We start from the raw sequence: 16,791 nt of genomic DNA, 5'->3' as shown, positions 1-16,791 counted from the left end.
TTTCTAATTCATTATAGTTTCAATACTGTAGCAGCAGTAATATAGTTAAGGTAAAATGAAGCTATATTCTAGTTAATGCTCATTTTTTTATCACAATTGACAAATGATAAAATAAATATTTTCAATGCTGTTGCAGCAGAAAAAAATCCTCATAATGCATACACCAGTCTAAGAGTTGGGAATAAACAGTTTTTACTCTGAATTTCAATTTCTCCCAGGTTTTGGAGCCTTTACCATCACTCCTTTTTGTTACACAGGTTGGTTGCTCCCTTTTGTTTTTTGTTTGGTTTTCTATCAGTCTCTGGTCTTTGCTACTTCTTTTTTTCCTTCTCTTTTAAATCTGCTGCTCCTGTGAAGTTTTATCCTCCTTTTTTTGTAACTCTATGATCTTTTGCTTTCACAAGCATATTTTCTCTGTTATTCTCTGTATCTGTTCATCTGATTCCTCTTGGGCAGATCATCCTATCTATTTTCTGTTTTTTCTCTAGCACTTCCTCATGGAAGATTCATTGACAGCTCAGACTCAAAATGGGTGTAGAACTAAATGTTATCTTTTCTCCTGAACATTTCCACCATCCTACTTGCCATCCAAGCTCATATAGCAGTGCTTAGCCAATCTTCCTCCACAATTTATGGAAAGCCTCTCCCTTTCTCTCTATACAGACAAATGTCACTTTTCATAAGCTTTTTCACTTTTTAAGACTTCTTGCGCATCCTCCTAGCATCCATATTGCCAGTCCCTCCAAAACACAGCTGGTTACACTGCTGCTCTCATCGGTCAAACCATGCTCATATCTTTTAAGCTCATCTTTATCTTCAAGATGTTCCATACTAATCTGTCCCAGCCTATAAATGAGATCAAGTGTTCCCTCATCCCAGACATTCTGCTCTATCAATATATTAAGACTACATAGTCTTTAATAATTCCATGACATCCCCCATGTCTGTCATGACTTCACTATTCTGTAAATTATTGGTTCTTTCAGTTCTTTGTCTACATATACTCTTTTTCCACAGTCCACAAAAATGAAAAATTTATAGCCATTCAGATAATGAAAAAATGAAAATAAATCACTGGTTCTGGGCATGTCCCACCTTACTGTACTCTCAGAGTCTTTCCCATAACTTTGGGGCAAGGTTTTACTATTTTTATCTTATATAGCACACTAGTCTATTGTTATCCCTAAGATAATTTATCAGTCATCTTGAGGACTGTTGCATGATTGTAAATGGATTTAAATAAAAATTAACTGTCTGAAGCCTTGTTTTCACAAGCCTTCAAGTGTGAAAGATATTCATAGATACCATAGATTGGAGTATTTTTATTTGGTGATTATATCCTTTAGTGGTATTCTTCTTGATGGGATATTCTTGGTCAAGTCACATTTTCAATTATCTAAGTAATGGATCTACTACTACATCCCTTTGGATGTTTCTCTATTACACAGTCTAATAGATCACATTTTTAAACGAGTTGGTGGGGATGTAAAATGCTCTTTAGAAGTGCTAAGGATTGTCACTACAGTATAATTGACGAGTCTAGCTCTCTGAATATATTATTTTTATGCTTTTATAAGTGCCTTTGGCCATACTCCTCCTCAGGTAAGCCAGCGAGCTCATCCGTTTGGAATATTTCAAGTGTCTTTTGTGGTATTTTGAAAACTCTTTTTTTGGAATTCAGGGTCTCCTGAGAATGAACAATTTCTGCATTGCAGGGATCCAGTGAGGGGGAGTGAAGTGCAGGACATCCACACGAGCTTTGAAGCATATTGAAAAAAACTCCTCTTTAGCTCACTGCAGATTCAAAAGAAAATATAAAATATGTTCTGATGAAATGCAGAGCATGCTTTTCCAGACTAACATTAACTTAATTCTGTTTTAGAAAACTTCATTGTTGCTAATTTGCCAGTAGGTACAATGTCTACAACCTGTTAAAACATGAACTTTATCTGAGAGATCACTGGAGGAACATAGTGGAAAGCTGTTTGCTATGCATGTCTGTCCATACTCCAAGAAAGATCTCAAGGGTGACGTTTCCAAAAGTATTATGTGATTAGCCATGCTGGAAAGGAATAAAGTATCTGAGTGACTCCCATTTCAGTTGCGCGCGGTATAAGAGGGCATCCTCTGAGGAGTCCTCTGCCTGTCAGGAGCTGAGACAGCACGATGAGAATGTTTTGCCACATCTGAAACCCCATAATTTACACATTAGTAGCTCAGAGGTTGCAGTAGCAGTTGCATCCAGACTTTTGCTAGTGGTGGGAGCTAAAGTGAGGACATCTGGCCTCAAACAGAGTGGTTATCATATTGCTTGTGATGAAGATTTCCATTTTCAATTTGTTGTAATCAATAGTCTATAACATTGTGAGTCACTTCAGGGCCGAATAACTGCGATCAGGTATTAAGTGTTGAAATCTCTTACAATGTTATAGCAGTGTGCAAGTTTTGGCTATGCCAATTCCCCTAATGGTAGAAGAAGTAGTATTTAAACACTGCTTAGTACTCTGAAAATTTATGGAAAATTAAACCAAGCCACGCATTATCAGAATAAGATTTTTTTTTGTGTGAATAGGAGCAAGCAAACAGTAAATACAACAACCCCAAATATATAGGTTATTAAACAGGTGGTTTGGCTTCATTTTTACAGAGTTAGTATAATGTGTTATTGTTTTATTCTTACTTTGAAAATATCTTACAGAAGTAATGTTTTGATATTGTCTTGAGATGCTTACAGTCTAGGCAGACAACATGGGGATCAAGTAAAACTGTACTTGAATCATGAACAGATGTGCATTGAAGACAGAGAAAAGTTTCCCATTATTTGCACCACACTTTGTATTTGGCCCAAAGTAACCCGGAAAGCACTCCATTAAGGACATGACCTTTTTTAATGCATTTATTTGGCCCTGAAAACATGCAGATGAGCAATTAAGGCCTCCTGGGAGTCCCCTGTCTATGAATGTTTTCAAGACTGAGGTTTTAGAGTATAGGTGGTGATCCTTATCTTGCTGTGGATTTGTGAACAACAGTGAATTTCATATCAGAAAAATTTTCTTGCATCTGTTTTCTAGCTGGAGGAACAAGGTAATTTTTCTTGTGTGTTATTTAGGTATCCCCTATCACTACATTGGAAATGAGAACGATTAAGCGATAAAAAGAATCAGAGAATGTTTATTCCAATTATTTTTACGATAAGAAACAATGAATGAAAATTTTGCACATGCTGTTTTTTCTCTTAGCTTGAATATCTTATGACTTCTGTTGTATTTTATTCTTTTAGGCCTTTCTCGGAGATCTGCCCTTTGCATAGCCATACGTATTAGATGACTTTGGGATTTGCTTTACATCAACGATGAAGGGATTATCTAGCAGCCGTAGTCATCATCATGGGGTTGCCTGTGACCCTCAGTGTGACAGTCTGCCACACCACCCAGACAGGAAGCCATATTTGTTAAACCCGATGGACCCCCATCCTGCAGACCACCCTTACTACACTCAAAGGAACTCTTTTCAGGCAGAGTGCATGGTGCCCTACAATGATCAGATTGCCAGCAGCACTTTTCCCCGGAGGCATTACAATTCCCACCATGAACTCAAGGACGAGTGTGCTCTGGTTCCCCACGGAACTGCCAACAAGACCAACCGCATTCCTGCCAACCTTTTGGACCAGTTTGAGCGGCAGCTGCCTCTGAATCGGGATGGCTACCATACTCTGCAGTACAAGCGGACTGCCATGGAGCACCGCAGTGACAGCCCAGGGAGGATCCGGCATCTGGTTCATTCTGTCCAAAAGCTCTTTACCAAGTCCCATTCACTGGAGGGACCATCCAAGGGGAGCGTCAACGGGGGCAAAGCAAGCCCAGAGGAGTCGCAGACGATGAGGTATGGGAAGCGCAGCAAGAGTAAAGAAAGGCGATCAGAAGGTAAGCCCAGATCCAATGCATCAGGATGGTGGAGTTCAGATGACAACTTGGACAATGATGTTTGCATTTATCATGGTCCCAGTGGGGTCATGACCATGGGAAGATGCCCTGATCGTTCTTCTTCCCAATACTTTATGGAAGCCTATAACACTATTAGCGAACATACTGTGAAGTCATCCAGAAGCAATAATGATGTCAAATGCTCTACCTGTGCAAACCTGCCTGTGAATTTGGACTCCCAGTTAATGAAGAAAAGCTCTTGGTCCTCTACATTAACCGTGAGCAGAGCCCGTGAAGTTTACCAGAAAGCATCAGTTAACATGGACCAGACAGTGGTGAAGGCAGAGACGTGTCAACAGGAACGGTCATGTCAGTACCTCCAGGTACAGTGTGGAGAACTGATTGCTGTTAACTGTGCTCTGCCTTGTCTCAGGTGTTTGTGCGGGGATGGAGGTTTGCTCTGATGTTTCAACTTTCCCAAGAGGTCACTGATCACCAAACAAGGGGCAATGCTGCTGAAATTAAAAATAAATCTGCTTTTCCTTTTCTTTTTTTTTTTTTGCCAGCATTCAGTATTTCAAAGAAACAGTTCATGTTGGAACAGGCTTAATTTTCTCATGTGGGAAAAATGAGACCTTTCTGTGTACTTTTTGAATTTATAAGGCAGTCACAGTAGGGGTATAGGGAATTTGATGTTGTAGTGCTTGCACTTAGCATTACAATGTCAATTAACCGAATGTTACCAGGATACAAATTCTTTGATTTCTGTAATTTCAAGATTTGCCTTCATTTACTGCTTATTTTATTATGAAAGCTTTTGAGACCCTTTTGAGAAACTTTGGGGTACCTTAATACTTTCTCCAGCAGGAAAACAACCTACTTTCCTTTTTGCCATAGAATATAAATTCTCATAAAACAGTTATTGTAAAGTGTCCAGATTTGTTTATCTGGCTATTCCTCTTTCTTGTGGCTTTGAGTCAAAAATAAAAAATCAAAAGGTTGAAATTATTGCTTGTTCTGATTATACATTTTAGGAGTACATCACCTACTCCCTCACAAGCTGTTTGCAGTTAATACAGCGTCACTATTTTTCACCAGTATTGTATCTTTAAATGTCAAGAATCAGATGTCTGCTCTTGGAGCTATCATACTGCCGGTGAATGTTTGTGGCAGGAACATGGATCAGAAAATATTAAAACTGTTTCATTCTTAGGAGAGCTGTGGATAGCTTTTATGCACTTTAAACGAAGCACTTATGGCACATCTAAGTGTGTGTGTAAGATGGAACAACGTTGCACAGAGAAGAGAGAAGACCATGAGGAAAAAAGAGGTTTGCTAAGATGATTTGGTTTCATTTTAATGTAGTGGGACTCTTGTCTATTTGTATAGAAACTGTAGCGAGTGTTCTCATATGGGTGGTTTAATGAGACAGTCAGCTTCCACATTCTGTTGTTTAAGTCAATACGCAGAGAAGCATAGGGCTGAGGCATCCGCATTTAAAAATTGATCTTTTATTGAATGGCATGCAAAATAATTTTGAATGCCAGCCTCTGGGATTCTAAGTTTTAAATGTAAAGAAATGGATCTGTGTGTTTTCCATTAATTGTTAGGAGAGTGGGGTGGGGGGAGAGGGGGCAATGTGAATGCTCAGTGTGTATTTACAGCTGTGCGTGTGGACTCTGGGGATGGAGAAGTGTTTCAAAATAGCCTCAGGTTGCAACCTTTTGAGGGTTTTTTTTTTTATTAAGTTGCTTTTGTCTGAATTTTGTGAGTGAGAAGAAATCATAACTTTAGTCTTGATTGTTGTGGTTACTTTGGACTCAGAGATTTCTTCTGTTGATGTTTTTGTTTGAGTAAACAATCTTCAGTCTTCCTCTTAGGTTTAGATAAAATAGCTGACAATTCAGTATGTGACCAGATGGCTAGAAAAGAGCAAAAAACTGTGCCAGCATCAGCTTTAAATGAACACCTCCATAGGGACTTTTAGATAATGTTTAACTGACAGGAATAGACTCTTGAAGTGGAATTAGAGGACATTATCTGTGTCTGTATGAAAATATGTCCAACAATTGTCAAGGGCAGGAATTAAAATAACTAAATTCTCACTTAGAATAACTAGATTCTCACTGTGTTTCCCATCCTCACTGGTAGTTTTGTTTTGGTTTTAATTTCATTTTTTCTAATTGTACTCTTGTTTGTAAAAGCCAGGGAAATATAAATGGTTTGAAATTGTTTTTTAAAAAAAGGAAAATCTTAACCAGGCTTCAGTTAACATTGGAAATAATATTCAAACAGAATAAGGTAGATTTGAGGAAGCAGGTCAGGATTATTCCTCTCTCTTGGCAGCTTGAAAGGATGGCAAATGGATACAGGTATTAAAAAGTCAGTCTATTTTGAATGCATCCCATTGCCTTTCTCTTCACTATATCACTTATCTTTTTATACTACAAGCCCTTTGGGGCTTGGACTTTGTTCCCTTTTGTGTTTCCAGTGCCCAGCACTATGGGGCACAGAACTTAATTGAGGCCTTTTGGCTGTCCTGCAATATAAGTACATAGTAACAGCAGCAGAGTATTACTCCGTTAGTAGGCTGCAGAGGTATTCTGTATATCCGTATTTTCCTGGTGATCTCCTCATCATCCTACCAAAAGGCTGGTGTCCTATGTTAGAACAATTAGAAAAGCACTAAGATGAAAGCTTGAAATTCATGACAATACTGGACAACTCTGATAATTTAATTTCATTATTATGATGCTTCTTTGTTACTTTATTTGACTCATTAAATGTTAAATATCAACTCACTCATAATTTTAGCTGTTGTTTATGGTCCAGGACATAAACTCTCTGATTCTTGAAAGAGACAACTATTTTGTTCATGCAAACTCTTCTTGTGATAGTATCTGAATTCAATGAAGGAGTGCCTTTTTTTCAACTCAGGGTACTCAGGATAATTTTCTTTATCCTGATAGATTGAGTATATCAGAGATCACAGATGACATTGACTTCACATTTGCTTGTAAGGGCTTTTATCACAAAAGTATCTGGATGAATTCTCAGTGTAAAGACATGGAAATAACAAACAATTATCTCACTTGGTGTGATATTTTCCACATAACTGTTCTGTGGAAGGAGCTGGCAGTAGCTTCGTGTTACAGATGGGCTTATTTCTCATAATTTGGAATTTGGATCAAGTGCAGAGTCTTCCTGCATTGCACAGTCTTTCTTTACCCCAGCAGGCTCAGCTTCCAGCCCGGGTGCTAAGGCGCAATGTCCGTCCTTGGAGGTCTAGGGGAGGCTTGGCTCAACACTGTATCTTCAGAAAGAGATATTAGCTCCTAGACTAGTCTAAAGACTGTCAAGCAAACCTTTTCCTCTCACCTGCGTTTTGGGAATGGAATTGTAGTTTTGTCTTCTCTCTACTTCTTCTTTCAAGAATGAGGAGCTGGACGGTAGAAAGATAAGGTCCATTTTTTGATCTGTTTCTTAATTCAGGGAAGTGCTTTTATTTGATCCAGGTTTACAGTTGGACTTATTTGAAGGAAGGTGAGAAGGAACTGTTCATGTTTTCTCAAAATTCTTCTTCAAAATGGTTTCCCTCCCTTGAGAGAATAATTTATAAAGCAGTGGACAGCCTCTACTTCTCTGGTAACTTCTCTGGAAAAATTAAAATTAAGCAAACTATCGAAGACGAAATGTAAGCAGCAGTCTTTTTCTGCAAAAAACAGAGTCTAAATACACGGGTAGATATTTTTGACACTCTTGTTTTCTATGAATTCATGATTGTTGAAGCTAATAGAGTATCAAATACACTGCAGGTTTTGTCTCTGATTATAGTTTTGCCATTCAGTGTTCCCTGTAATTACTATTCCCATGGTCCTTGATCCATTCGTTAAGAGATGGAGAAAAAATACAAAGGATGACATTTTTCTTGTTAGTCCTCTTTTCTTCTTATGTGGGTCAGTCATATGTTTTCTTTTGATCCCATTTGATGAGACTGAAGTCAGCTGTGTCAGATACTTGGGGCTGAGGATGGAAATTTTACTTCTGAAAACTGAAGTGCAGTAGGTGGGGACGACGGTGCAGTCATCGGAGTTCCGCATTAGCATCTCTTGTCCTTTGGTGGAATACTGTGAGAAATACTGTAAAAAAATATAAGCCAAGTTTCTGGGTGTAACAAGCATTTTCTGGTGGTGAAGGGCTCTGGTTCGTACTGGTTTCTTGTGTGAGGGTTGTCTGTAATATGTATCATTATTGAATGTGTAGTGTTAAGAAACTCATAGTTAAAGTGACTTGTTTTACAGTCTCAGGACAAGGCACTTCCACAGTTTCTTAGGAGATACTGCTCAGTCCCAGCCTCTTGCTTTTGCCTGTGACCATGGATGGCCAAATAGAGGGCATTGCCCTAGGTCAGGGTGCTGGTAAGGACTAGTATTTGTCATATGAGTTGTTAAAGTGGTACGTTAAATTACAAAGTGCTATCCTTATGACACAGCAATTTATGTTAGATCTGTTATACTGGGCTTATCTATTCAAGTCTATTTGTATCTTCAGTTAATCTCTACTTTTCCCTCATTTGTGGTGTTTGCATTTCTGTCGCAACTACCATACTCAAATTAATTTTTCAGTATGTTCTTGTGTGTGTGTGTATATATATATATAAGTTGTGTTTTAATATTCATTAATATTGATGTTCCATTTTTAATGTATCTGAAGACCTGCCTTTTTTTCTCTTATTCCATTATAAATTGAAAATTAATGAAGCGTATATTATTTCCCCTTCAATTTTCCAGTCAGAACTACAAAGTATATGATGTATAAGTAAGTTCCACATTTTTTTTACTGAGCTCATATGAAACATACTTTTTGGTAAAGCTAGTGAAACAATTTGAACAACTGTGAAATAAAATGTCAAATGTTATAATGTATTCTAGGACAGCTTCCAGGTAATGGAATAATCATGAAAACATTTGGAAATTCTTAAATGTTCATGAATGTTAAAATAAACTAGTATCTAAGAACATTAAAACTGAAAAAATGTCATTCATCGAAAGCTAATTTATTTCAGTTTTAAAATTGTGAGATGGGTAATATGAATAATGAATAGTTAGGGAATTTGTGGGCACTTGGAAAATACAAATAAAGCACAAAATAGCTTATTTACAAAAAATATATTCATAACAAATAATTCCATTGAACCTACATCTTGGTTATTTAGCCTACCTGCAAACCTACCCAAGATGTCTTTGCTATATTAAGACAAATATATAGGAGCGTGTTTCAGTACAGCCATCCTCCTCATCTTTGCAGTGCTTTAATTTCCCCTAAAAAAAAAAGAAATTGTCAGCTCAGTTAGTGAGAATGGTCTTGCCATATATTTCACCTTAACAACTGCTGTGTTCTCATTCATTTAATTAAAACCTGGACTGACCTTTGGTGTCTGAGTAATGCAGTAATGGGGGCCACCTAAGTACTAAGAGAGCTGTTCTACAGCAATGTCAGTGCTTCACATTTAGGTGCAATTTTATCTGCCCATGTTCCTTATGTAATAATTTTCTATCCTTTAGCTTTATCACCATTCTGTAACTTCTTAGTATTGAATATATTGGCACTGATCTTATTTTTTCTAGATTAACTTGAATTACTGTTGATTCATTCTGTTAACATCCCTACATTCTAATAGCACATCCATTAATGAATGTAATTCTGACAGCTGGGTCCCTGTTTTGTGTTGCTAGCATACCATATATAGGATTTAGCAACATCTTCACGTGACACTACATTACATATACTGTTATGTCAGAAATGTTTATGAAAATTATGGCTGCACATAATAGCTGGCATTTGGTATCTATCCTTCATGGATAAGATTTGACTCAGACCTGGATCTGAGTTTTTTCTGTAGCCTTAAATATCTGGAGTGTTCTAATCTTATTCTTTTCAGTGATTTCACTGACCAAAAAAAAAAAAAAAAAAAAAAAAAATCTTCAAGACAAATCAAGTCCAGCAAAGAGGATCATTTCAATCATCTCCATCTGAGTTTGAAATCCTTAACTTCTATTGCGGAGATGTGCAAAGTGGGCGGGGAAAAAAACACTGAGCAGTGATATGTTTTCCCCAGTCAGTGCAAAGTAATAAGGAATATTTCCCCTACATCCAGTTATTGGTTTTTGTTTCAAAAATGGAATTTGTGGTACAGATCTTGAGTGGGGAAATACTACAGTGGCTGAAGAGTAGTTTGAGCTGGGGCAGCTGGCCACAGTTTCTGTTCTGCCTTACAAATGCTCTTGCACTGTGCTTGTTGCACAGCTGAGCTTCTGTCACTAGTGAATTAAGCAACAAGAACATGAATCTGTTGTATATTGTTTGTCCTTTCATCCTCTTACCCTGAGCCTGTGCAATGGACTGTCTTGTTTGGACTTCTAATAGATACGTATTTCTCTCACCAAAGGCTAAGCAATGTGCCATGCAGTTGGAAAAGGCACTGTGACAGTTTTCATGGGCCAGGGCTTCCAGAGATGGTCTTTGAATTGTCTCTAAGAGTCTTTCATGCAAATAAGTTTGTGTCTAATTTTGCTTTACTGACATAACCCCAGCCTGCTAATCAGTTTGTTAGGAAATCTTTTGAGATTTCCCAGTCTCTAGCAATTCAGTTCCCAGCAGATGAGAGTCAGGACCATGACCTTGATTTGATATCCAGTGAGACACTACTGTAGAGCAAAGGTGACAGTTTGGAGTCACTGAGAAGACACACTATGATGTTCCTAAAGTGAAAGTTTCCTTAGAGCCAAATGAAAGCTTCTTACACAGGTATATTTCATTGTTGTAATCCAAAAGAAAATGTTGTGGAAGTTTCAGTGAAGTCTGTCCACTGTACACTAAAATGTGATGGAAGCTAGTAGCCAGCTGGAGACAGTAGCTTAACTGCATTACTTACAGCTGCTGCCTGCAACAACACAACATTAGCAAAGCACCAGAGATTATCTAGTTACAGTCAGCCAACAGAAACAGCATAAGGGCTGTTTCTCAAAATGCTCTCCCCACCACATGTGTTTTCTTCCAAGGATACAGATTTAGCTACATGTTCTCCATCCACAAGCCAGTTTGCTGGCTGCTTGATAGTGGGCTTGTGATCCTGTATATTGAAAGAAAGGTAAAATGACATCTCATTTAACAGTATTGGCATTTGATGCCAACTAGTCACTGTATGCAGGTGCTGAAGTGATTAGAGAGAGAACTGATTCACCCCAAGAGAAGGTATCTAGAAGTGAAAGAACATTTCTCCATTGCTAGTCATTGAAAGTGTCCTTTCAAGGATTGGTATTCATGTTAACAGTCATCCTGTCGTCCTTACTTGGGCAAGGAGCCATATCTCATTATAGCCAACTGCACTGAAAGCTTCAAGGGTATTGAGAAAGATGAGAATGAATGTCTGCCCTCTGCCACAGAGAGAATATCATCCATGAGTATCACTGAAGCAGTTTTAGTTTGAGGTCCTGGCCAAGAGTCCTGCTGTATGACCTTCAGTTATGTTTCCTTCAGCTAATAGATGTGGTAGTTGCTGTTTGGCTTCCTTTCTGCAGAATGTGTTTGGGGGTGGCAAACTTGCAAGGCCCTTGGCTGAATCATTGTATCCACGTGGTCCTCTTCATAGTTGGTTGGATTTTTATGTGTAAAGCAGGAGGAGAAAATTTGTCTGGAATCAAGACGTGGTTGTTTTGTGTAGGAGACACACATTTCTCTTCATAACACAGGATGTGAATCAGATTGACAGGCTAGTGGTCAAGGCACCTTTTGATGAATGAAAATTATAAACTGGAGCACTGTTTGAAGAACTTTATCTCTTGACTTACCCTATGAGGATTCACACTGTTTTAGAAGACTTTCCAAAGTACTGTTACGGGAAGGAAGATTGCAATTCCTCGCACTGCTTGTTCAGGTTTGATGCAATGTGTGGGCACTTAGGATTGAGAAAGTAATGTTCTATCTCAGACAGGGTCTTTGCTAACAGCGGACAGGCTGTTAATACTCTTTATGTAAAAAAATATGGAGATAAGTCAGCTAAAATAAATTAATTTATAGTAGAACCTGAGTGCTGAAATAGTACAAGCTAAAACAAGTGTTGCTGCAGATAGAGAGCACATTAAGTTTGTCCTAAATAGAAGCAACCTTACTATCCGCCTTTTTGAAAACTCTTGAGGCTTATTAAACATATATTGTTCTTTAAGCTTTCTAAGCCTTCCTTTTTTTTTTTTTTTTGCATACTTCAGTGATTCTTAATGCATGCACATTGATAGAATGAAATACTACTCATCTTTATTGGTCTGATTAATTCAATATTCATGAGTGCTAGGAATAGGCTTAGTAAGTGGAAGATGGCAATTGAAACTTCCTTAACAGCATGCAGAAGAGGCATAATAATGGCTAAGAAAACCAAATTGCATGGGTTTGAAAATCTGCACTGAGCAGTCATTAAGCATTGTTCTTCAGTTGTGTGATTTCATTTCATTAAGTATTTGCATACTAATAGAAAGCTAAAGTTACAAGTCTACTGCTGTGAGCGATGGTTAGCCACTCCTTCCAGTCCTTGTGTTTACTTCTATAGTCATCCACATTGCTTTGGCAAAGCACAAGGAGAAGCTTTAATGATTTCAGCTGCAGTAAACCAAATCAAACTAGAGATCAATAATGAACTTAATTTGCTATAGAGACAGTCTGTTTGCCATTTCATCCAGTAAGGTAAGTTAATAGCAATTTTGGGCAAAAAAGAAGGAAATTAGATATTCTAATTTTATTGTTTAGAAATTGAATAAAAAATGTTTTCTTTACCTTTGTCCTTACATGCTGGGTTTATTTCACATACCACTATGTGTGAGCTTTTGAAATGAATGTTTGAAAACTGGGGACCAGTATACCTGTTTGCTTAGTTTCTTTATTTGAGGATCTAGACTATCTATTAGAAAAATCCAATTCCTTTATATCAAAAAATGCATTAAAGGAATTGACAGGTCAGTCCAGCCTGGCTAATGACAAAGTGTAAACACTTCCAGAGCAACATAAATTTAGTTAAAGATCAGGACAGGTAATCTATACACTAAATGAAGCTGAATCCAGGTAAGATGTTGGCTGGTGGCAGTAGTTATCTGTATAGTCTGTTCTGTTTACAAAAAAATCTTGTATCTGCCATTTAATCAGAAGAAAGAAACTATAGTCAGGCTTAGCTTTCATACTTGTAACAAACATTTTATTTCTAGGTGTATGCTGAAGTCTTAAGTTTCAGTAAGTTGCCTGGCTCAGAGGCCTTTGCTGAATATTTTCTATGTATTTTCAAGTAATAATGGTGTTCTGTTTCACTGCACTTTTTGTATAAGTAGAGTGCACTCTTGATTTTTAGGCTTGTAAAGAAAGAATTGTACGTGATCTTAAAGATCATTTGCAGAATGAAATTTTTCCAGGATCTCTATTAATTCAGTAGCGTGAATAATAATAGTTCTATTTTAATAAAAACAATTATGTTCATTGTTAGATCTGAGTTTAGCTCTTCCTCCTTTTTCATGAGAGTAAAAACAATCATGCAAGTTATGTTCCTGCTTGATATTCTGATACTGAAAAAATGTTATTGCCAATGTAATTGGATAATATGATTTTCTTAAAAGCATGAAACAGCATTATCTCAAGTATGTCAGTCTTAATGCCATTAATCCTCTAAGGCAACAGATACCCTGCATATGCACTTGCGTGCACTGTAGTATGTGACCTTGCAAGACGTAATATTGGCCAAACAAAGTAAGAGCCTGTGGGAAAATTTGTACAGACCTCCTAACTGAAAAAAATTAAAGAGCTGGAGGTTCACATAGACAATTTTCCCAGCATTTTTCCAGATCAACAGAAGGAAACACACTACAGGATGTTTAGTACCATGCTCATAGAAACAGAATGCATGAAATAACGTCATCGATTTTGTTTTTGCAATTTGTAGTTTTGAGAGGGCTTTATGTTTTACCTTTTTCCCGTGATATGAAACACTACTGTGACAGTAAATTGCATTATCTACTATGAGCTGTTACAGCCATTCCTTTTAGGCACCAAAGAAAGCACTCCGAAAATCAGGTCACTTCTTTTAGTAGGTATTGCTTGAGGTATTTGACTATAGGCACAGAAGTATTAAAATGTTGATGTTATTGTATCTGCCTGTATTTTCTAAACAGCGAAATAGTTACAATGAAAGGAAATGCTGAGCTTTAAGGGTTGTTTGTCCTACTCAAGTAATACACATACAGTGCTCTAAGATCCTTTCATAAAAAGTATTACAACTGTTAATAGCCAAAACAAAAATCTACTGCTTCCAAAGTGTTTCTTTATCCTGCAAGTGCTCTCTACCAGTTACGTGATGTCTTACTGTTTTCTCCTACTCCAGCTTCTGAAATCAGGGTTTCTGACTCTTGTGAAACTGAAATAAGATAAAGGGGAACTGGACCCAAATTTCTTTCCCTAATATTCTGTTAAATACTAAAACCTTACTGAAAAGAAAAAAGAAATAAAAAAGGAAAAAGAAAAAAAAAAAACACTCAGCCTTAAATATCTGCAAGAAAACTGGGCAAACTGTTTAACAAAAATAGCTTTTTAATCAAATATCCACTACATTTTTCTACTGCAGCTTTGTTAAGGCAGGCAAGATAGTTCGTACAAACACTCTGACTTCCTCAATGTGTTAACTGAAATTAGAAGTATATCTGGGTTGATATTTTAGGCTGTTCTCTAAATCTGGATGTTTTTCCTAACCATAGCCATCCTTTTCTCTTTGTCACATACAGGGTTTACCCTTAAATCCATCATATGGTAATGGAACTTGGGTTGCATTTGTATCGTTTCCTTTGGTTTTGCCCATACAGGTGACTTCCAGTGCACAAACCAGCCGGTGGGTTTGTGGCACTCCTTGAAACTGCTTTGCCCCTGGTCTCTATGTGAACAGCTCAGCTTTCTATTTCTGCAACTAGAGTGTTTAAAAGGCAGAAGAGCTATTAAAAAGGTAGCGTGCTGGTTTTCAGTAGTTGCTCACTTCACTGAGTGAGCAGAGCTCAAACTGGAAACTTCCTCCCAATCACATCATATAAATTGTGGGGCTAGAGCAATGCATTCAAAGCTCATCACAGCACAGTGTTCGCATGTGTAAATACTAAGTTTTGTAGTAAATTCATTGCAACCAGCTTTCACAACTTGGCCTATTGTATCAAAATAATTTTGAGAAGCTTTGGGATAAAAGGTGTTGTTCTTATGTATGGGGTTATTGATAACAGAACTCAAGAATTTCAGAGTTGTGGTGCTCACAGCAACTATATCTCATCACTCGTATTGCATCTATAAACTACAGCATTTAATTTAACAGTATGTCTATAATTTAATAAAACTACAAGTGTTCAGCTTGCCTGAATTATGGGTACTCTATAAGCATTGTAACTTTAACTCCCCTGACTTTCTCTCAGTTAAAGACACCAATCTTAATATTATACTAACATATTTCATTTAGTGCATTAAAGATTAATTCACTACTTTATTTTAATGAGAAAAAACACAGATCTTTAACTCAAACATAATGATTAAAATATTAAACAGATTAAAGTGCATGTCCTCTGAGAAGTCACAGATTCTCTACATACTCTGACTTAGATATCTAATATCTGCCTGAAAACCATATTAGTTTCCAATAGTGTATTGGAAATACACTATTACAGGTTTTAAACTTCTGGCTGAAGTCTGAGCATGTCATCAAAATGTCAGCAGATCTTGATTTTACTAAACCTGTGTTAACTTCTTTTTTGTACATAAGTGATTTGAAAAGTCAAGCTTTTACAGTTGACAAGCAGGAGCTGTAGGTTCCAAAATGTTTGTGAGGGGTGGTATGAATATAGATTGTATTTTCGCTGTTTGATGATTCTATAGGCCTAGCATCAATGCAAGAATAAGACCTGAAAAAAATATTATCCTCTGTCTGTCATAAGTGGTTGGAGGAGCGTAAAATGCTCCATATTCTTGTATGTCAAAAATCAGAATCAAAACCACTACCAAGTATTACCTTCATTTGCACTTTACAAATGTATACACACCAGGAAAGCATCAACTTTCCAGATCTGGGGTCTAAGCATAAACTTAGAAGCCACAGAACTGAAACATTGCTTTTTCTTTTTTTTTTTTTTTTATTTGATGTGGGAACATATCAGAGCCATGTATTCAATCCTGTTCCTCCAGTGGGTTCTGTTAGTACTCTCAGTCTGTAATACTCCAGTTCTTAGTTAGAGTCATACCCTTTTCTAGAAGACTATTTTAAGTGTTTTTAACTATTTATTCCATTACTTCCTATAGATACACAATTCTGTGTGCCTTTGTTCAATAAGAAAACTGGACTTTAAAATATATTCCTGCCTTAAGGAACTTATATTCTTGAAGCCCAGGCAAATATCAAAAACAAAAAACAAAAAAAAAAGAAGAAAACAGCAACAAGCTTTGCATGCTGCTGGAAGATAAGAATTTAAATGTTTCACAGAAGTAGAGTTACCAGAGTCATTAACTAAAGGATATTTAAAGAAAACTTGGAAGTTTATTTTAAAAAGGCACAAGGAAAGAATTGGTTAAACAAAACATGGAGCAACTGAGAAGGAAGTCTGAGTCCTGAGAAGGGAGACTGAGACATAAGAAGAAATGTTGATAAAGATGCAAACTAGAATACACTTCAGGATTAAATCTTGAGTCCTCTGAGGAAAATATAAAAGGTCCAAGAGAGTTTATCAAGGCCAGACTTGACCAAGAGAGATCTGGGAGAAAAGAGAGAGCTTTGAGCACAAGAGGAAAGAAGAAATTGTCTGAGCCTGGAAGT

At 37.1% G+C, this 16,791-nt stretch overlaps 1 protein-coding gene across 8 annotated transcripts in view; it reads left to right on the top strand.

The window, feature by feature from the left end:
• The window catches only part of DLGAP1 (DLG associated protein 1), a 430,969-nt gene that overhangs the window by 280,651 nt on the left and 133,527 nt on the right, over window positions 1-16,791 (top strand). For 7 of the 8 annotated variants that reach the window (XM_087755762.1, XM_087755742.1, XM_087755734.1 and 4 more), the window contains one exon: window positions 3,281-4,306. In XM_087755762.1, coding sequence (XP_087611888.1) covers window positions 3,353-4,306 — 954 coding nt within the window. In that variant the 5' untranslated portion in view covers window positions 3,281-3,352. Of the gene's footprint in view, window positions 1-3,280; window positions 4,307-5,044; window positions 5,254-16,791 lie in introns of those variants that run through there. The other variant, XM_087755769.1, reaches the window with a different exon arrangement.

Source organism: Nipponia nippon, unplaced genomic scaffold (assembly GCF_047370975.1).
Source record: "Nipponia nippon isolate SJK-2023a ecotype South Korea unplaced genomic scaffold, ASM4737097v1 scaffold_1, whole genome shotgun sequence".
Lineage (NCBI taxonomy): Eukaryota > Metazoa > Chordata > Aves > Pelecaniformes > Threskiornithidae > Nipponia > Nipponia nippon.
The sequence above is the reverse complement of the archived record's forward strand: the minus strand, read 5'-3'. Positions and strand labels throughout refer to the sequence as shown.